A 22,455-nucleotide genomic window follows, 5' to 3' on the forward strand; every position below is an offset into this window, starting at 1 on the left:
GCTGCCATGCGCCTTAAAGGATTAATTTCACAAGCCTTAAATCGCAGTTTAATTTGAAAACTAATTCAGCCCCATAATTGGCTTTCTGCTCAAATCACTGAGGCTAAAGATTTAAATTCTTAATATTCGGATGACTTTCAAGTATCCGGTGCCATCTGTGCAATAGTCCGTGGCATTAGTCTCAGGGGGACCTCCACCGGCACAGAAATAAAATAAATAAATAAACAGGGCCGACTAATAGAATAATCTATTTAAGCAAAAACTCTGCGTTATATAGATGAAGGTTTCTTTGACTTCATTTGCAGCATGTAGATTTCTCTGCTATTTAATATTTTAAAGTGACATTAATTTCAAAATTTATAATATAGGTCCTCATCCAGTTACAAGGGGTTAGGAAAAGCAGAGATTCCAACTAGAGCTTTTTTTTTTTTTTTAGTAAAAATAATTGATAAGGAGGTATCTTTTCTTGGGAGGCTCGAGAGACGCCATGAGACCCGTCTGGCTGCCTCCAGGCAGGAGAGCACATGGCAACTCTGATTTCCACAGGGAAATGCTATTGTAAGGACATGGACCCCCAGCTGGCGCAGAGGGGAGAGGGGGGTCCAGGCTATGAGGATGGAGCTGTGAGGTCGGTCCTGAGCCCTGTGAGCTTATTTCCTGAAAAGTGGGGGCTGGGCAGGGTGGCAGGAAGTGTGAGACTGGAGGGTCAGCAGGATAAACCTGACCAGGGGTTGAGCCACATAGCATCAGACACCGCTGGCCGCTGGGGTACACCGCAGGCCTGGCTGCCTCCCTCTGCACAGGTGTGGACCCTCCAGGAGGACTTCACAGAACTGATGTGCACCCTCCAGGGAGGGTGGGGGCCTGGGCACGGAGGTGCCGTCCCCACCCCCGAGCTGGCCCGTGACTCAGGCTGAGCTGTCACTGAATCCCACCCTTGCTCAGGCACATGGTGGTGGAGGAGGTGATGGGACAGACAGGGTCTCTGCCCCGCAAAGGGGAGAAGCAGTGATGACAACAAACTAAGAAAATGCAGTAGTGATAGGACCAGAGTGTGCAGGGAGGGGCTCCTGGTGAGAGCGGTGGGGAAGACAGCTCTGGAGAAGCGAGGAGGAGCCAGTGTGCCAGCGGTCAGGGGGAGAATGGCCAGGCTGCGTGCGCAGCCCGGGCAGAGGGCCTGGGGCAGGAAAGACTCCTCCCATCCTAATGGCCTTTGCCCACGCATGCATCAGATACCCTCTGTAGGCCCCTACCTAGCACACCTGTCTTTTGGTTCCTCAACTGGACAATGGGCTTCCTGTAGGTGGCGCTCACGCTTTCCCATCCTGGAGAAGGGGCACCTCACACACAACTTTTGTGTGTGCTTTTCCAGAGGGATGGTTCCCACGCTACACACTGCCCTTCTCTCCTGATAGTGGGTGTGACGCTTGGAGGTACAGCAGCCATATTGTGACATCGTAGTGAGAAATCAGAGGGAGGCAAAGGGCACAGAGATGGGGAGCCTGCCGGCTTCATGCACTCATCTAAAACGCCACTAGTTTTAGTTGGGTTTTCTGAGACTTGCGTCCATAGTTATTCCTGACCCAGGCTGGGGAGGGGAGGCAGTTTAGCTCCATGGTTAGAACTGCAGTTCACAAGCCAGATCACCTGGTTTAACTCTTGTCCCCACCTGAACCGTAGCAGGACACTCCGGGACCTCTGCCCCTACTTCCCCGCGCTGGCCCCGCCCCCGCACTAGCCCCGCCCCGCACTAGCCCCGCCCACACTAGCCCCCCGCACTAGCCCCGCCCGCATGTCCTCTGCACCAGCTCCACTCTGAAATACCCTGATAACAGCATCTGATGCTAGTCTCTTGGGTGGTTTAACAAAGGCTGAGACCACCACCCCGTGGAACACATTAACTACTTGATGACCATGAGTTCTGAGCACGTGTGGCCCGACCTACAGGCGCCTAAGAGTTGCGACCCCCGCCCCACCCCGTGACCCCGCCAATTGGAGATTTGTGCAGGAGCCAATCATCGCTCCCCCGCTCGCCCCCCACACCCTCACCCCCACCCCCGCAGGAAGGGTTTGGATCTCTTGAGCACGAACCGCCTGTCCTGGTTTGGAGCCGTTTCAGTAAACACCACACGTTCCTTCACCACAACCACATCCCATGTGGGAGGACTAGCAGCGCCCGGCAGGGAGTGTGGTTCGGCGGCGCGTGCTCCCGCAGTGTGTCTTCTTACCTGCTCTTCGCCTCTGTTCCCTCCTGCCCACAGTGCCTGTCACGGGGCTGTACACGGTTCAGCAGGTTTCCTGTCTGGAGGCCCTAACACGGTGCCCAGCCCCCAGCGGCCCAGGCAGTGCTCTTTCCATGGTGGCCGCTAGTCAGAGCATCAGTGGCAGATGCGCCCACTGCAGGGGAGCCCGAGGCCTCCAGCAGAGACGCGGGGCCTCCCCGGCCAGGATCGGGAGCCTGGGAAGCGGTTGGGCTCAGAAGCTGCAGGTCATGGGGCCCAGAGTTTTTTTATCTGTGCTTCTTAAAGAGGCCAAGTTCCAAGGAGCTGAACTTGACCTTTTAAAGATGCGCCTGAACCCGGGAGGGGCACCCGGAGGTGCAGCAGAGCGCTTGCTTCCGGTGAAGAAAACAGTTGGCCTGGCCGAGGGCCTCCTAGGGTCTCAGCCTCCGCTCTGCAGGGCCACCCCCCCAGCCAACCCCATGCAACTCTGGGAACAGGACTGGGGTCGGAGGGGTGAGTAGGGGGCCCGATGGGGAAGCCTGCTCGGCTGGAAGCCGGCGCTTACAGGGGTTCCTCCAGCTTCTCCTGAACGCCCTCTGCTGCGGCCCACTGGCCAAGGCCCAGCTGTGGCCTCACCAAGGAGGGCGCCTCCCCGTCCCTCTCCTGCACATCCTCCTGAAGGGGGCAGGGCCTGGAGGAGCACCTGGGCCCAATCCTCCCATCAGCTCTGGGACCAGGCCTCAGTTTGGCTCCGGCTGGCCCAGCCCAGGCTGCAAAACGGCCATCGTTCAGCCGTGGCCAATGGGGAGTTTGTGATAATTCAGAACGTCTGAGGTCTAGCTCGGCCATCAGGTGACCTGAGGAATGCAGGAACGTAATGTAGAAGACAGCTGGTTTTAAGCGAGTTTTATGGTTCAATCTGAGATTCCATCTGACAATGTAACTTGCTACCAGAGTTGTGAAAATGAACTGATATTTTGAGTAAGAACATTTAACAATAGTAATAAGTTAATACCCATTAATAGTAATCACACCATTAACAATAGCACAGGTGTCAGCTGCCTCAGGTGGACACCTTCAGCTGATTCCCCAAGGTCGGTGGTACTATCACCCCCATTTAACGATGAGACTGAGTGGCCGGCCGAGGCCTCGCCATGCCACATGCTGGCCACAGCTGGCCACCGGGAGTCTAAGATGAGTGGCTGAGTGCCACGCGATGGCACCTGCCAAGTGCACAGTCCCACCCCGTGAGGATAAGGGTAGCTGGAGCCCGAAACAGCCTTTACCTCCGCTCCACTCAAGGTTTCCTGTGGAGCTCCCGGCATCCAGGGAGCAAGGGGCTGGCAGATCAGTGGATGGGAGCAGAAAACACAGAGGAAACCCGTAAACAAGCCACCTGACTTTTGAGAAAGGTACACAAGCAGCTCGGTGAAATAGAGAAGCCTTTCCAACAGACAGCGCAGGAACATCTGGGCATCCGTAAGCAAAAAATGAACCAGACTAAGTCTCACGCCTTCTATAAAAATCACACAGAAATTAACTCAGATAGAAAAGTCAATGTCCAAAAGTGAATTTCAACAGTCTATAGCATCCCTGAAATGTGAATATAATGGAGGGGGTGGGGGAAGCGCCTTTCTTGGTTAATAGATGAAGAAATTTGAAACATTAAGAAAAAAGAAATTAACTTGGAATGGACCAAGGACAAAAAATAAAATGTGAAACTTAAAACCTTTAGAATGCAGCCTAGAACATATTCAGGATCCAGGGTTTGGGAAGAGTTCTCAGTACCCAACTCCAGTCCATCAGAGGAGAGTGAAAAATTGAACTTCATCAAAATGAAAAACTCTTGCTCCCAAAAGACCCCCTGAAGAGCATGAAAAGCATGAGTCCCAAAGTAGGAGGAATTATCTGCAGACCACACATCTGGCAAAGGGCTTGCATCTCAAAAAAAGAATCCTCAAAACTCAGTGATTAAAAAAGCAACCAATTAGAAGATGGACACAAGACATGAAGAGATGTCTCAGCAAGGAGAAGATGCAGATGGCAAGCACAGGAAGGGATCTCCACCATAGTGAGCATCAGGGAAAGAGAAATAAAAACCACAGTGAGGTACCACTGCGCACCTATCAGAACAGCTAACACGACATGATGACACCACCAAATGCTGGTGAGGACACGAAGAAGCTGGACCACTCAGATGGTGGGACAGGAGATCGTACGGTCACCCCAGAAAAGTGTGTGGCACTTCCTCGCAGAGCTAAAAACCTGGTGCCGAACCACCCAGTGATTGAGTCCTCAGGCATTTGTCCCAGAGAAATGAAAATTCACATGAAAGTCCACATGTGAGTGAAAGCTCTTGGCAGCTTCATTACTGCCCCAAACTGGGACAACAAGAATGCCCTTCAAAGGGTGAATGAGGGCAGGGCATACACACTGTGGACTTCTCAGCAATGAAAAGAAATGAGCTTAGGACACACAATTTGCCAGAGAATTATACTGAGTGGAAAAACCCAGCCCCCAAAGGTAACATGGGCTTCCCAGGTGGTGCTCAGTTTAGTTCAGTCGCTCAGTTGTGGCCGACTCTTTGCGACCCCATGAACCGCAGCACACCAGGCCTCCCTGTCCATCACCAGCTCCCAGAGTTCACCCAAACACATGTACACTGAGTTGGTGATACCATCCAACCATCTCACCCTCTGTCGTCCCCTTCTCCTCCTGCCCTCAATCTTTCCCAGCATCAGGGTCTTTTCAAATGAGTCAGCTCTTCACATCAGGTGGCCAAAGTATTGGAGTTTCAGCTTCAGCGTCAGTCCTTCCAATGAATATTCAGGACTGATTTCCTTTAGGATGGACTGGCTGTGCTAGTGGGAAAGAATCCACCTGCCAATGCAGGAGATGCAAGAGACATGAGTTTGATCCCCAGGGCAGGAAGATCCCTTGGAGGAGGGTATGGCAACACACTCCAGTATTCTTGCCTGGAGAATCCCTCGGACAGAGGGGCCTGGCAGTCTACAGTCCATGGGGGTCACAAAAGTCAGACACAACTGAGTAACTGAGAGCACACTCAAAGGTAACATACTGCTTTGGTCACAATTATATGAAAATCTTAAAATCACAAAATCACAGATATGGAGAGCAGGTCAATGGTTGCAAGGGTAGGGATGGTGGGCTGATGGATTGGTGAGAGGGGAGATGGGTGTTAGCCTTCTTAAATGTTGCTGTCTTGACCATGGAGGTCATGCAAACCTGCACGTGTGATAAACTGCATGGACACACACACACTCACATACACACGCGTGCTGAAGTCTGAGTGAGGGCCAGGGCTTGCACCAATGTTACACCCTGGTGTGACCCTGCATCTTTGAGATGTTACCACCGGGGGAAGTCAGGGGAAGGGTCTGTGGGATGTCTCTGTATTACTTCTTACAACTGCATGTGCGTCTACAATCATGTCAAAGTAAAAAGATATCTTAAAAAGACATTTCTTCCAATGAGACCCTATCAGGAAGCACATTGAAGAGTTGCCTGGAGTGGTGCTTGCCTAGGAGGTTCAAGGTTGCCCAAAGCCCGGTCTTCCTGCTTCCTGCCCACCCAGGGCCAGAGATGCCTCTGTTACCCCAGGCCTCAGTAAGCACCAGGTCACAATCCTCTTGGGTTTCTTCTCGTCACATCTCAGTTGAACCTTTTTCCTGGGAAACTCTAATTTTGGTTCCACTTTCTGGTGCACTTGAAATAAATGAAACTCCATTTCTTTATGGAAAACATCTATATTACAGACATAATTTTTTATAATTATTATTAATCTGAACTCACGAGCACGGGGTCAATTTCAAAGCTAGGGAAAGAGGATTTGATGGAGAAGACTGCTTTCCTTAAGACCGGTTTTGCTGGACAGGGATGCACACCCAGCGCCCACATGTCCTGACAGTGGGAGTGCAGAGCTGGTGAACCTGCTCGCCTGCCTGCGCTACGCGGCCCCTCCTGCAGGTGCAGCTTCTGCCAAGAGGCATGAGGTGGTCCCCTCCAGGGGTGGGCCCAGCAGATTTGGGGGACACAGAACAGGGGGGCATCAAGGCGGGCTCTGCAGAAAGGGCAGAGTTTGGAAAGGCAGAGGTGGGGTGTGTGCTGGAAGCGGCGGGGGCGCCCACCCAAGCAAAGCTCCGGTGGTGGGACATTCAGAGGGCGGCCAGCGGACGTGCCTCCCCTTCTCATCTGCAGTCTCGCATGCAGTCTCCCAGGTCTTGGTGGCCCCTGGCTAGTTCCCTCCAGGATTTGGGACCATGATCAGGAGGGGCCCGAAGGTCCCAGGCATGGGGAGGGACTGCTGCTGTGGCCCCATCTGGGTGGGGACTCAACACGGCAACCACTGCCCCCACGTGGCCATTTATATGGAATTACAATGAGAACTTCAGCTGCTCAGCTGGCTGTGAGAGTTGGACTGTGAAGAAAACTGAGCACCAAAGAATTGATGCTTTTGAACTGTGGTGTTGGAGAAGACTCTTGAGAGTCCCTTGGACTGTAAGGAGATCCAACCAGTCCATCCTAAAGGAAAGCAGTCCTGAATATTCATTGGAAGGACTGATGCTGAAGCTGAAACTCCAATACTTTGGCCACCTGATGCGAAGAACTGACTCATTGGAAAAGACCCTGATGCTGGGAAAGATTGAAGGCGGGAGGAAAAGGGGACAATAGAGGGTGAGATGGTTGGATGGCATCACTGACTCTATGGACACGAGTTTGAGTAAGCTCCGGGAGTTGGTGATGGATAGGGAAGCCCTGCGTGCTGCAGTCCATGGGGTTGCAAAGAGTCGGACATGACTGAGTGACTGAACTGAACTGAACAGCCATATGAACCAGAATTGTGTGTGAGGCCCCTGCGACTCAGCAAAGCCAGAGAGGGCTTCATGACATGGAGGGGCCTGGGGGTCAGGGAGGATGTGGGGTGACCTGGGATCTGGCCCCCAGCAGCTGGCTGACGTCCCTGCCGCAACTTCCCAGACCTTAGCTGACTCCTACCCGACTGAATCAATACTGAATATATCTTTTCACTTGTTTTCCATTAGAACATGCGTCTGAAACCCTTCATTAGCCTATCATTCTAGAGAATAATGACTAATTTCTGGCGGTAGTTTTTCCTTATCCCACAAAGGCACTGTGTAAAACCTTCTATTATTGTAATTTACTGGGGTGAGAAAAGGACTTATAGAGACTGTTTCCATATCCCGGGGAGCCTCTTGCGTTGAGGAGGTGGGCCCTGCTCTGTCTGGACATGGCCTCCTCATCCTGGACCAGGGCGTCACGCCAGGCCCAACGAGGCACCATGCAGCTCCATCCTGGCTTTGCACAAAGGGGTTGCATCTCTGGTCCCCTCTGACGGTTTTCCGGGACCAGAAATGGAGCTGGGGGCACGCAGGGGCTCCGAAAGTCACCCAACATTTAGTGCAAACAGTCTTGGAAAGGTGTTGAGTGCCCAGGGAATAAAGGGCCAGCCTTCAGCCCACCCGGGCCACATCCAGCGATCTGAGGATGCTGCAATGTCCTGGCTTAAAGGTTTATCAGGATTTTAGGGGAAGATAAAGCAGTTTGTTGTTTTTGTTATCCTAATGGGTAAAGGCAGTCATGCGTTTGGGAAAACTGTCTCATTGATTTGTTCGAAAATAAGATGTGGGAGGCTTGATTTGAGGCACCTTCACAGAGTGTCCTGGGTCTTGGGGAGAGAGGACCTGCCGCTTCCGTTAACAAGAAAGTCCCCCCGCCCCAACCCACCAAGCCCGACAGCCACTCTCCACCCTGCTCCTTAAAGAGCTGGCTGTCAGCAGTCCTTATTTGCTTTCTTTGGTTGTTTGTAGCTAATCTGGCCACCCACCTGCCCCTCAGGGGCCTGCAGGGGCCTGAAGGGCCCAGCCGCGGAGGTTTCTGCAGAAACAATGTCACATTGCTTTCCCTTTGCTGACACTGGGCTGGCCCGAGCCTTCTGATTCTGAGGACAATCAGTTATAAATGCATTTCACCTTGTGGAAGCAGCAACCCCTGGAGACGGAGCTGTGACAGTTGCCTCCAGGGAGAAGAGATGATAAATGCTTGCTTTCCTGCCCCTCCGCCTGCTGACCCCTCCTCAGAGGCCTCGGAAGTCTTCCCAGGATGGGCACCCACCAGGGATGGGGAGGGCCAGCCTCTGTGATGTTCAGATGACAGGCAACACCTTTATTGTGTGTATGTTCCCAGTATTGCACAGGGCATCACTCATGAATCAAAATGACCCTTAGTTTCTCTCAATTTCAAATGTTACCACAGTTTGAATTTTAGTGGCAGCTTCCAGCAGTCCTTAGTAGGGGCTTCAGCAGTGGTGCTTGGCTCAGCTCCACCCTGCCCCCTGCCCCTGCCTGCCCCAAACTGAATAGTTGTCCTGAGGACAACTGCCCCCTACCCTCCCCCAAATCAGGAGACAGTGTGGGGCTGGGTTTCTCAAACCTTAGCAAGTGCAGAGTTACTTGGAGCTTGGCTGCCTCCTCGGGGCCCCACCTACAGAGTGAATCAGCGGGCGGCCACCAGCTATGCATTTATAACACATTCCCAGGTGATGCTGGGGGATCTCTGAGCTGTCATGCCAGCATCTGCTGGGGATTAGTGCCCATGTCCACACTGAGGGGTTGGGACTGCTTGCTCCACCTCCTCAGGCCTTGAGTCCTGTCTGAGCTGAAGGGGGAGGGAGACGCCCGCTTCTTGGTCTTTATGGGATCCAGAGACCAGACATTGTAAAGTGGTCGTTATCATTTATGCTGGACAGGAGTCCTTGGGAAGATAGGTCAGCTCTTGGGTCAGCTCTGAGGGGGACCAAGGGCTTCAGCCACACAGCTCACTTCTTCAGGCTGAGGGAGTCAGCCCTCTCAGGTGCTTCCTGCTATGCCCAAATGTGCCCAGGAGGCCTCAGATGGCCAGCCTCCTCCCCGACCAGCCCCAGGACCTTTGCACATGCTCTCCCTGCCACCAGACTCCCTCCCTGCCCTTCTGAGTGCTGCTTCTGATCACAAGTCAGCTCCTGGTCCACAGGTCACCTCTGCAGAGGAGCCTTCCCTAATCTACAGCCGTTCCCATGACTCAGCGCCCAGAGGGCTCCTGAGCCAAATCGTCACTGCAGGGGCTCTGCTCCCTTGTTTTGGCCCCTCTGTCTGTGCCTGGCCTGGACTGTGAGGTATGTGGGGCAGGGATGCCCCTCCCTAGGGCATGCAGTGGGTGCTAAAATAAACCATAGGTGATGAGTCCCAGGTGTCATCATGGCGGCGGGGGCTGCGTGTCCCTCCTTGGGAATGTCCCTCCCTTGGGGCTCAGGGCTCACCTGGCTTGGAGCCTTCGTCCACGGACCCGTTGTACACCTGGTTGAGGAACTCGGGGCGGTTGTCGTTCATGTCAATGACGTAGATGTACAGGTCGATGGGGTTCTCCACCTTGTTGCCGTTCATGTCCACAGCATGTGCTCGGAGCTAGAAAGAAAGCAACACATGCTGTCAGGGCCAGCAGCTGCCCCCAGTGGGGATGCGCCTGACCCGAAGCCTTGTGAACCACCAAGAGCAGATCTGTGACCTACAGCCCTGGGGTGGGGCTACAGAGCAGTTCAGGGACCCCTCAAGGCGCAGCCTGGGGAGTGTGGGGTGGGCTTGGGACATGTCATGAGTCTGGGTTCTCTCATCTGTGGAAATGGGAGGTGTCCTGGGAGGGCGAAACAGGGCCACCATGGGAACTGGAGGCTGACCTGAGGGTCCACGCTGATATCCATCCCTGCACCACTGATGCTGAGGACTCATGTCTACCTAGAGCAGCTGCAGAAAGGCCATGTGTGCTAACGGGGTGGGGGCTTAGGCCCCTTGCTGCCAGGAGGCCAGGCCTGGGGGAGACCCAGAGAGGAGACACAGCAGGTCCTTGAACTGGGGCATCCACTTCGAGTCTACCCTGTTGGCCATTCACACCCTGGCTTATCTTTCCTGGGGCAGCAGAGAGGAAATGGGTCCAGGGGCCCTGGGGTGGAAGGCCCCACTCTGATGGGGAAGGGGCTCCAGGGAGCTCCATCTGGGAACAACTCAAGGTACAAAGGGTAGGTACCCCAACTTGGGCTGAAGGGCCCACAGGGGCTGCTCAGACTCCCCTGTTCGATTTTGGATTTTTATCTTTTATTCATTCATTCACTCATTAATTCATTCACTCAATCAATACCTATTGAGGGCCCACCTGTGGCAGGCACTGGCTCTGCCCTAGTCCATGGCTCCATGAGATCCGGGGCTGCCCTGGGGCTTCTCACGCAGGAGATGGCCCCTGAGAAGGCACGTGACTGCAGTGACCCATGGGGTGGGGAGGAGGCCAGGCAGGCCTCTCCGAGGAGGTGATGCTGGAGCTGAGCCCTGGACGAGGGGCCCAGAGGACAGCAAGCATGGGGAATGCAGAGTGACTGAGCCACGGGCAGCAGAGAGGGCTGGAGTGGGGCCGTGGGCACCCTGAGACTAGATGGGAAAACCACACTTGGAGGTGGAAGGGGCTGACCTGTTTCTCCAGACCAACACTGTGACTGTCACACAGCCGTGCCTTCACCTCTCTGTGGAAACCATGTCACCCTCGAAACCAAACACACTGGACTACAGGATCCCTATGCCAAGACAGTGCCAAGTCAAGGGTGCCCAGAGGAGCCTCCAGCAGGAGAGGTCTCTGAGCTGGGGGCCCCGCCCAGTTATCAGGCAATCCCCTTGGTGCCCTGTGCCCCCAGCCGCTCTGCCAGCCTTGGGGGAGGGGAGGGTGCCATCCATGACTGCAGGAGGGGCCTTGATCTATCCGCAGCCTCGGCAGACAGCCCTGTGTAGAATTTTCCCCTTGAAACCATGTGTTTGGGGGGAGCTCAAGGCGGGCTTCATGGAGGAGACGATCCGTGTCATCACAAGGAGACAAGTGAGCTCAGGTTCCTGGGACCTGCAGCCTGCAGAGCCATGCAGCTGCCCCTTCAAGACAGATCAGCTTGAAACATCACGTTTAAACATCTCAGGATGGGATGCTGTGCAGTTGCTTCTCCCAGCCCACTGCTCCCCCAACAACCCCTGCCATCGGGCCCCTGCTCCTTGAGCCCAGTTTGCACCTCCCTGCTGTGGAAGTCCTCCTGTGGGCGGCCAGTGTGTGCTTGCTAAGTCACTTCAGTCGTGTCTGACTCTCTGTGACCTCATCGACTGTAGCCCGCCAGGCTCCTTTGTCCATGGGGATTCTCCAAGCAAGAATACTGGAGTGGGTTGCCATGCCCTCCTCCAGGGGATCTTCCCAACCCAGGGATTGAACCCAGGTCTCCCATGTTGCAGGCAGATTCTTTACTGTCTGAGCCACCAGGGAAGCCCAAGAATACTGGAGTGGGTTGCTGTGCCCTCCTCCAGGGGATCCTCCCACGGGCAGCTGGGCCATCCTTCATCTTGTCAGATGCGACTAGGCAATAAGGAGCTGAGCCAAAGGTTGAGGAGGCTTTGAAAAAAGTAATTCTGAGCTAAAATTAAAGTTATTATCTTCTAACTAAAGTGACACCCCGGTTGGGCCGCTATCTTTAGCATCAGGAGCAGGCCGAGTGGAGCTCTCGATGGAAAGTGGTTGGCAGGGTCTCCTCATCTCCCTCCAAAAGCTTAAAACATTTGATAGATTCTGTTGGGAATCTCTAAGAGCCCACCCACCCCTCCCTTCCATCTCTCAGGCTGGACACAGCTGCAGGCTTGGGGATGGGGGTCTGTCTTGGCGTTGGAGACAAGAAATGCTTTGTGACTTGGAGATAAGGAATGTCCTGAGACTTGCAAATCTGGGTGTCTTGTGCAGAGTAAATTTCCTGCGATGCGCTGTGCATGCCTGCTGTGTGCAGGGTCCTGTTGTCTTCCGTCAGCCCTGCGCTGGCTCTGGCTGGGAGTGCCCCGAGACCTCCACAGGAGCTGCCTCACCTCATTGTTCACAAGAACCATGAGACGGGTCTGTTGGATCTCTGTTCACAGGCAGGGAAATGGAGGCTCAGGAAGATCCTGCCCAAGTTGATCGCTCGTGGCCCCAACAGCAAGGCTTCCTAAGGAAGCCATGAAGGTGCCCTCTGGGGAATCGCCTTGCAGAGCAGACAGTGATGCTCGTCTGTCTCGTGATCACAGGCTTCATACAGTCACCTCCAGTGACCCGTGTCCACGGTCTGTCAACTCCCTCTCAGGTGGGAGATGCTGCCCCACCTCCTCAACAGCCATGATGATGGTGGGACTCAGGACAGGATTAAACTCAAAGCGATTCTCTGGCCCACGGCAGGTGAGGAATTGGGGAGCTATCTCTCAGTCCACAGCCAAGTGCGTCTCCTTTTCCCAAATGTGTCTCCTGCCTTCCCAGGGTCTGGTTTGGGGGTGCAGGGAGAGGGGGTGTGGTGCTCTTAGGATCGAGCTGCTCTTGGGGTGCCCAGGGCTGGGGGGTCTTCAGAGTGGACAGTGACACCTGGGTGTGGCTCTGAGCCGTTTGCACCGAGGTGCAGAAGGGGCTGGGGAGGCCCAGACGGCCATGGGATGAGGCTCACAAGTCCTCCAGCTTCAGCCTCCTGTCTGTTCCACTTTACAGGAGGCGAGTGTGTGACCCTCATAGTCATTCGGGCCTTGTACTCAGAAGGGTCTGTGTGTGGTTTAACGCTTAGCCGTCATCATCTTAAAACACGTAGTAAGCTCAGAGGGGCCCCCATTTCATCTTGTGCTGGACTCAGAAATTCTGCAGCCATCCTGAGCTAGGAGCTGAGCAGTTGAGAGAGGAAAGCCTGTGACTCAGAGGGGCCTGCCCGCCCCCTAGTGGTGGGTTCTGTTCTCCGCCAGGGGATGTGGTATGGACAAGCCTGCCCATGTGGAACCTCCCTTCTCAGGGTTCCCATCTGGCACTGCAGGCTGAAGCCAAGTGAGGTCAGTGCCGGTCCATAGATGACACAGGGCGGAAGCTGTGACTGCGTCCCCCTCACCTTTGTGAGCACAATCTGGGAGCAGGGAGTTCTGATGCCCTGGCTATAGCCACAGAGGCAGCCTTACCACGTGCTGGGCGGTCCTGAACACCGCAGGGATGGTCACCCTGAGTCCTCAGAACACACGCTGAGGCAGCCTGACTGTTTCCCCTTTGCAGGAGAGCATGGAGGTTGGAGGGGTTAAGGGCACAGGTCTCAGCTGCTGGGTGGGGCTGCCCACCCCTGCCCCCCAGGTCTGGCTCCAGCCCCCACCTCCCGCAGGTGCAAATGCTCATCCCACGAAGAGGAGACAGAGCCCAAAGGGGGTTGGACGCCAGGGTGGGCAGCATGAGAGCCGTGCACCCACCGAGCTCTAGGGCCAATTGTGTGCCGCCAGGCCAGGAGGCCAAGTGGAAAGTGGTGGACGGTCCCTTTAACTGAGCCTCGCAGCCTTCACTTTCTCATGGTTTTTTCCTCTCCACTGGCAGCTCCCCATGAAAGCAACAGCGCTTGCTCAGAGCCGCCTTTCTGCTCTCAGAGGAAGAGGCAGAGGGGCTGGGGATGCGTGCCCAGAACTGGAGAGGTGGCAGTGACATGCCAGCTGCACGACCCCTTCCCCAGCAGAACTCCCAGCAGGTCACGTGGGTCCACGGCTTCTGACCAGTGGCTCCCCCATTGTGTCCCAGGCCCTCCCGGGATTGCCAGGGACACGTTACCAGAGCACATTCTCGGCCCATCTGCTCTGTGAATTGCACAGCCCTGGGAGGCACCCTGCAGGCAGGTGGGCTTTTCTGATAAGGACTTGGGTTTGCACTCCCCTCCAACCCCCCGCCCTTAGGAGCCCGAGTCCAGGGACACTCACGTGGTAGGAGGCTCGCTCCTCCCGGTCCATGGGCCGTGTGACGTACATCCGGCCGGACATGGAGTCGATGCTGAAGACCTCCATGGGGGGCTGGTCAGCGCCCACGCCTGTGATGCTGTATCGGATGGGGATGTCGTTGTCCTTGTCGGACCGGATCTGGAAGGGGGTGCAGACGGGGGCGAGGGAAGGTCAGGCTTCTTACCGGAACCTTACGCTCATCCCACTGGATGGCCTCACATGATGTCTCTCTCAGGAGCATGTGAGGCCACAGCCAGCGCTTGGTCCACTCTGGGGACCAGAAGGGCAGGTGAGGCCAGGGGTTCACTGAGAGCCTGCACTACATGTTCGGTGAGCCCACCAGGTGACAGGGAGGAGGAGATACAGTATTCCAAGAGGAAAGGGTCTGCAGGGAGCTTGGCAGAGGTGAAGATGCCCACAGTAGAGCCTGAGTGATGGTCTGAGATGGCTGAGGACCTGGCACAAAGGGCCCTCACGTCAAACCTCCGGAAAGACAGGGGCAAGGACACAGCTCACTGCGTGGGGTTTTTAGGGAAAAGGTCAGGGCCCAAGACACTTGTGCCCCCGAGTGATCATCTGTGCAGAAAGGCAGTGGGCATGTTTGGATGTGCAAAGACACAGAGAATGTCCCCTGCTCCTGCTCTGGTCCTCCTGCCCTGCCCTGAGAGAGGGTCACAGCAAAGACTTCGAGAACAGGGCTTGCCTCAGAAATGCCCCTCCACCAGCATCTGGACACAGAAACACAGCCCTGAAAGATGTTGTCAATGTGGTTAAAGAGCTGAGTACAGGCACAGTGTTTATAGAAACGGTATATTGTGGAAAACAACAACTTAATAATGGTGAAAAGTGAAAATGATAGTCACTCAGTCGTGACTGACTCTTTGTGGCCACATGGACTGTAGCCCGCCAGGCTCCTCTGTCCATGGGATTCTCCAGGCAAGAAGGCTGGAGTGGGTTGCCATTTCCTCCTCTAGGAGGTCTTCTCTACCCAGGAATCGAACCTGGGTCTCCTGCATTGCAGGCGGGTTCTGTATCATCTGAGCCACCAGGGAAACCCAAGAATCCTGGAGTGGGTAGCCATTCCCTCCTCCAGAGGATCTTCCCGACCCAAGGATCAAATCTGGGCCTTCTGCATTGCGGACAGACTCTTCATTGTCTGAGCTATTAGGGAAGCCCCCAGTAATGGTGATCTGGGTCCCACATCTAAAGTAAGCTAGCAAAGCCTGAGAGTTGGGTGGAGAAACGAAAGAACAGAGGAAAAAAATGCACGATTCTGTGCTTTATGTGGGTTGGGGGAGGACTATGTGGACAGCACCTCACTTTTGACCAGATCGTTAGATAAATGCCCGACTATAGGAGACAGCAAGGACACCCGCAGAATTACACATAAGGTGCACGTCCTTCATTCAGGTGAAGCAGAGGTCCTGGGCATGCACGGGGCAGCTGGTGGGCAGGAGACCATGTAAGACAACAAGCTTCTCCGATGGCGAGAGATTGTAAATAAGCCACAGGGGCGTGAAAGCAATAGCTGATGGGGCCAAATTAAGATTAGCATAAACTCTGAATACACCTTTAGAAAAGACAACTTTTAAAAATCAAAGCCCAGGGGACCATGGCAATATTTTGCAAAAAAATGGACCCCAACAAAAACCTCAAAAAAATTCCACAAAGCAAAATTGACCAGGACTTCTTACTAGAATAATATAATTAAAATTTAAAGATGATTTTTAAAGAGATATTTTAGAAAACATTCTGAAGTAACCACAGGTTAAGAATCAAAACTGCACTTAGCTTCCCTTATGGCTCAGCTGGTAAAGAATCCGCCTGCAATGCGGGAGACCTGGGTTTGATCCCTGTGTTGGGAAGATCCCCTGGAGAAGGGAAAGGCTACTCACTCCAGTATTCTGGCCTGAGAATTCCATGGACTATGTCCATGGGGTCACAAAGAGTCGGACACGACTGAGTGACTTTCACTTTCACTTAAAAATAGTAATGACAATGAAACAGCGAAACCCAAGGAATTTGGCCAGAGACGGAATCAAAACAAACCCTTAACTTCAAATATTTTCATCATTAAAACAGAATTACAGTGAATGAACTGAGCATTTATATCCAGAAGGAAAGGAATGACAAAGCAGGATATGGTGAACACCCGGGTAATTAAGACGAATGCAGAAATTTCTGAATCTGAAAACAGAAAAGTTGGAAAGATTGATAAATAGATGCAAGAGCTGTACTCTGGGGAAAAAAATTCATAAGAAATAGATGTACCTTTGGCAAGCTTAAGAGGAAAAAATAAGACTTAAAACATTTATTTTATTCTTTATATTTTATGCGAGCCAAGTTGAAAATCCTGATGAACGGGTTATTTTTTGAGAAAATATAAAATTTCACAGTTGGCTGAAGGAAGAACAAACGTGAAGAGACTGCTAATTCTTTGGGAAATTCCTTGGCAAAGGGCTCGAGGGTCAGGGGAGCTCACCTAGGAGGTGTTTAAAGTCTTCCATAGAAGAGGACATATGGAGAAAACACCCGCCCTGGCTTTACAAATCCTCCCTGGTACCATTCTCCTAAGACCGCAAAGTAAGGTAACTGCAGAGCACTCCCCCAGGCCAGCGGAGGTGTGATGGTCAGCATGGGGACACCAGTGGGTGGGTCAACCCACCAGAGCCGCCTTCATCAGCTGAGCAGAAGGGCCTGGGTGAACAGAGAGAGTCCTGGCTACGAGTTACTGCCCAGTAACCTCCCAAGAGTCACGTCAAATGAGACCAGACTTCCTCTGCAAACAAATTGGTTTTACCATGATTATCTGATTATCTTAAAAATGGGGGTGATTATACAGAGAAAAATTAGGTTTTGGTAGAACTCTGTGCCTTAAGATTCTAGTCCTGTTTGTGGTCTTTGAGGTTTTATTTTTTACCTTTAACTGTTAGAGCTCTTACCCGTAAGTGGACTGGATTTGACTTCTAGTTTCCTCAAATATCTGGCTACATGGTTCCAGACCAATGCTTCCAATACCCTCCTGCCCTTCTGACTTGGAATCACGAAGAACTGTGCTGCTGCGCTCAGTTGCTCCATTGTGTCCGACTCTTCGACCCCACGGACTGTAGCCCACCAGGCTCCTCTGTCTGTGGGATTTTCCAGGCAAGACTACTGGGGTGGGTTGTTATTTCCTCCTCCAGGAGATCTTCCCAACCCAGGGATCGAACCCGAGTCTCCTGCATTGGTAGGCAGATTCTTTACCTGCTGAGCCAACTGGGAAACAGTAAAAGCGAAGCTGCCCTTTCCCCAAAGCCCTGCAAACTAAGGCTGGATGAGTGGGAATGACCTTCAAGGAAGCACCTGAAAGAGCTCATGCACAGACAACCTGCATGCCTGCTGCCGTGCCAATGACTACTCAAGGTTCCCCAGACAAAACACGATCCCACCAGAGGCATCCAGACCACAAAGGTGCTGTGAGCTCGCCATCCAGAAATATTCTCGACGGGCTGCCTCCCACCCCAGGGCTCGGAAACAGGTCTGGTCTAACCAGTAAGTTTGGTTTTCTTTGGCTTTCATAGAGATGCCTCCTATCATAACCTGATGGTATGCCTGCCCTGAAGCCTGCCCGCAACCCTGCCCCCTGAAATGAGACAACTCTTTACTGAACTGACCTCCTCTCAGGACTGAGAGATGGGTTCAGGGAGATGGAGCAGCCTGCCAGCCCGGCTTCCAAGCCTAGAAACTGCTTGGGGGAGTGTCAAAGGCAGGGATGAGGGTTAGTGCGAGGTCCCTGCCATGTGCTGCTGGGTGTAGTGACGTTTGTGCTGTGGGCACTTGAGAACCACCAGCTGCAGGAGGGGCTTTCTCTCTGAGTTCCCTCATCTACCTGGAGAAGAGCCTCAGAGGGGCTCAGGTGTCACAGTGCCCCCTCCCCGGAGTGGGAATTATCTATCGAGGAACATCATTGCTACCAGTCCTGGAAGGGAGCCTGGAGGAGGGCAGACCCTGTCACACGACCACACCTCCCAGCTCTCTTCCGAGGGCCATCATCTTTCCTACAAGTCACTTCGTCTCCCCCTTTCTCTGGGTTGGGAAGATCCCCTGGAGAAGGAAATGGCTACCCACTCCAGTATTCTTGCCTGGAGAATTCCAAGGACAGAGGAGCCTGGCGGGCTATAGTCTATGGGGTCATAAAGAGTTGGACACAACTGGGTGACTAACACTTTCACTGTTATTTCCTCTTAAACCTGACTTCTAAGGCATCTTGGGGAGCTGCTCATTTTCCCCTGGGTCTCCCCGATGTGTACACGAGGCACACATGCTAACAAACTTCTGTTTTTCCTCCTTTTGTTTACCTGTCTTTTATTACAGGGGTCTCAGCCAGGAGCTCAGAAAGGGGAGGGAAGTTGACTTTTCCTCCCCTACACGCCTAGTAGGATTTACCTCAGAAGCCAAGGGCAGCTTTTTCTTGGGCAGCTGATCTCTGTAGCTTGACAACCACCACAGGACGGTCTCTGTGGAGGTGCCTCAGAGATTTGATAATGAACATCCTTTCCAACTGAATTTGGACCGTTAGCACAAGCCATCCCCGAGAAAACTCCGCTTCTGAGAAAATTCGGCTTAATAGAGAACCACTTTCCTAAACCAGCAGTGACTATTTACATATCAGAGGCGACTCCACCAGGGCAAGAGCGTGGGGGTAGGGACACTGGCCACCCTGACCATGATGGTGGCTTCCTACCTGATACACTGGAGGACGGGGAACAGAAAATGTCAGGAACAGTCGGCAAGAAGGAGGTGATGCCTCATCACACAGGCGTCAGTGACCTGGGCTGCTTGGGTGTTGACCAGGGTCTCCGGGAGAGGAATGGGCATGTGCACACGTGGGCATGTGCACACATGGGCACGTACATGCGGGCCACGCACACATACGGTATGCATACTTATGGGCATGCACGCACATACAGGCTTGCGCACACCTGGGCCCGCACACAGGGCTCCTCGAAGTCCATGAGGAATATCTTCGCTCTGGCTTTCTGGGCTCCTCCTCCCTCGCATCAGGTCAGGCTCCCCTGCCCCTTGTCTGCCCTAAGCAGGAGCACTGGCCACGGTCTAGCTGGATGCCTGTCTGCACCCCCAGGCTCCAAGGGGCTGCCCTCCCTCTATCAGTGCTGCCCACCTCCTGCTGGAGAGAGACGAGCGGTCCCGGCCGCCCGCCTCCTGCCAGCTCCTTGGCTCCCAGCGCTGTGCATCCCGGACACGAGGCTCTGGCCTGTCGGCATCACACATCCCCTCTCTGTCCGCCAGGGACGGTCCTTCAGGCAGAACCACACCTGACCAGCCCTGTCCAAGGCGCTGAGTGGGGAGGAGTTTCGACCTAGCTCCATTCCCTGGAGTCGGTTTGTAGAAAGAGGGTCCTCCCTGGCCGAGTTCCCTCATCTCCAGATCTGGGGGGCAGGGAGTCGCCTGCGCCTGATCGATTGAGGGCAGAAGGGAACTGAGAAACTGGGCAGAAACTCAAACCAGTTCTTGTTCCCAGGAGCTTGGAAGATTCTAGAAAGTCTGGTGAATTCAGAGGCTTGCTTTGAGTTTAGCTTAAGAGAAGAGGATGTAGGGTACACAGGAGGGCCCCCGAGGACAGCGGTTGAGCTGAACTGGATGAAAGGGGGCGTGTGAGCCCCTACAGTCCTGCAGAGACACCGCCGGCCTGCACCCTCCCGGCCAGACTGCCCATCCTTCACAGGGAAATTTAATTATGAAACTGCTGAAAAGAACCTGCCACACATTTAAAGATTTTGATTTTTTGCAAAGGAATCTCATTACATCCTGACCATCAGGCCACATTCCCCTAATTCTCCAGGTGCTGTTCAGCAGCGTCTCCTGAAATACATGCTGAGTGAGCCCAGGGCTCTCAGGACGCCCTCAATTCTTCCATAGTTTACCGTGTTAAGAAGAAATACTGTGTGAATGAATTCACCAGATCAGGCGAGAGCAGTTTCTCCTTGATTTGTGGCTGGAAAATGAGAAAAACATCCCAGCGGTGTCCGGCAGGGCCATGAATAAAAAGTGGAGACGGCTTTTCCATCACCTGTCCTAGTTTTATGACGCCACCGAGGATCATGCTGTTTTGCATTTGTTATGAAAGGACAGAACAGATGGTAAAAGGTTAGTTTAAAGTGATGTCTACATTAAAATAACGTATGGTGCCTGGCCATTGTGCTCACCCAGGGACCTCGTTCTAGGGCCGGCTCCATCCTCTGGAAAGGCTGCCTGGATGGCAGGATTCCGGCAGAATCTCCCCCAAGGAGGAGGTATTTTCCTAATTTCAAATGAACTTGAAACTGGAGAAAAGTCACCCTGTGTGGTCTTGTGAATTGCAAAGGCCTTGGAGGTTTATCCCAAGAACTGAAGGAGTGGAGGGTCCTATGGATGCAGAGGAAACCTCGCCCCAGGAGGGAAAGGGACCTGTTATCCCTGGGAACCTCACTGTTGGCTGGGCACTCCCCACCCCAGTTGTTTCAACAGTGTCTTCACTCGGCCAGACAGCCTGGGCTGTGTGCCAGGCCCCCCTGCGCTGGATGGGCATGGTCCTGCCCTCACGTGGTTCATGCTCCAGACTGCATGTGAGCTCAGTCGCTCAGTCATGTCCTACTCTTTGTGGCCCCCTGGACTGAAGCACACCAGGCTCTTCTGTCCATGGAGTTTCCCAGGCAAGAATACTGGAGTGGGTTGCCATTTCCTCCAAGGTATCTTCTCAACCCAGGAATTGAACCCACATCTCCTGAGGCTCCTGCATTGGCAGGTGGATTCTTTACCACTAGCACCACCTGGGAAGTCTCATGGACCAGAGGGATTAGATTTAAAAAGTGACAGCCAGTCAGTGCAGAATTATAAGGTGACAATTATGAGATGGGGAAAGAACAGGGTCTGTGAGAGACTGTGGAAGGACTTGAGGGCAGAGGGAATCTTTGAGAAAGTCGAGTTAGAATTGTGTGGTTTTGTCTACTGTGGTATGTGATTCCTGGACAGGCCCAGACAGAGTAACACACCCAAACATATGCACAAATAACACATGCGTAAGTACACATACACACACTGTCACACACACGTGTGTACATGCATGCGCATGACTGGATGTCCCCGCCTTTCTGTGCTAAACCTCTTGGAAGGCGAAGTTATTCTGCAGCTTAATGGCTTTGCCACTAACAAGGCCTCCCTGACCCCATCTCTGTGTCTTAAAAGATGCTCTCAAAACCCTTAGGATCAGGATCTTCCACGAGGATATAATTCTTTGGTGAAGCATTTTAGCTCTTTCTCTTCGTGTGATATTAAACCCAGGGATCTTCCCAGGAAAGCAGATTGCAAGCTCTCATTTTCTTTACCTGGTGGGAGTTTCGAGTTGCCGGCAGCAGCAGAGTGAAAAGCCCTGAATCGTGACCGCAGATGCTTCGTCCCCCGCCTACCTTGGATTTGAGGCAGGCCAATCTGAACTTGGCCGTGACTACAGCCGGCCAGGAGAGGCAATTTCTTTTAAAATCTGACTCTCATGAGAGTCCAGAGGTAAGAACATGATTACACCTAAACGCATTTCAGCTTCCGTGGCCTCACTGGTCCCTAGGCCAGCTCTCGATGCTGGGACTCCTGGATTCTCATGCTGACAGAGAATCTGCATTTTCTCAGGTTCTCTGTCTGACCTCTTGTCTGCTTTGCCGGGATGGCTCCCTGTCTCCCATCTCCTCCTCCCCGTCCCCTACTGCCAAGCACTATGGCTGCCCCACACCCTCCTGGGCTGTGGGAACACAGACACCCTGCCTGACCGCAAGGATGGCAGGTACAGGCCTAGCACCACGCACACAGTAATCACCGACTGAACAAATGAAACAAGGACATGCTGTCCAGGGGGTGGGGGCAGACATGCAAACCGACGGCCAGAGTCACAGCCAGGTGCTTTGGGAAACCAAAGTGGGTGGGAGGCCCTCTTCCTGGAGGAGAAACGTCTTCTCTGAGCCAGGAGGGAGGAGGCAGTGGGCACAGAGGGAAAGGGTGGGGGAGAGCCTGAGGGGGTGTCAGGCGTGGCAGGGTTCTAAGACCCTAGGTGGGAGGGAGAAGGACCAGCCAGTCCCATGCTTACTGTCTGATGGTGAAGAAATAGCAGGGAATCGTGGAGTGGGAGAAAAGCGGGAAGGAGAGTCAGGAGAGAAGTGATCACCCCTCCCCAGGCGCCAAGGAGGAGGGGAGGCCCACCCCTACTCCGTCCCCCTCCGGGGTTGGAGGAGGGGTCAGAATGGTTTTGCTCTAGAGACACCTGGGGGATGAGGAGTGTGGTGCCACCTGGTCCCCGCCTCTGGCAGGAGAGGGAGGTGTGTGTGTGTGAGGGGATGTGGGGAGGTGGGGGGTGAGGAGGTGATGGTGAT

At 53.7% G+C, this 22,455-nt stretch overlaps 1 protein-coding gene across 1 annotated transcript in view; it reads right to left on the bottom strand.

Annotated features, from left to right (window-relative positions):
- CDH4 (cadherin 4) overlaps positions 1-22,455 on the bottom strand; it is a 474,925-nt gene that overhangs the window by 40,219 nt on the left and 412,251 nt on the right. Inside the window, exons 5-6 of the mRNA XM_052650685.1 lie at positions 14,042-14,197; positions 9,559-9,703 (exon numbers count right to left, since the gene is read on the bottom strand). Coding sequence (XP_052506645.1) covers positions 9,559-9,703; positions 14,042-14,197 — 301 coding nt within the window. The remainder of the gene's footprint in view (positions 1-9,558; positions 9,704-14,041; positions 14,198-22,455) is intronic.

Source organism: Budorcas taxicolor, chromosome 13 (genome assembly GCF_023091745.1).
Source record: "Budorcas taxicolor isolate Tak-1 chromosome 13, Takin1.1, whole genome shotgun sequence".
Lineage (NCBI taxonomy): Eukaryota > Metazoa > Chordata > Mammalia > Artiodactyla > Bovidae > Budorcas > Budorcas taxicolor.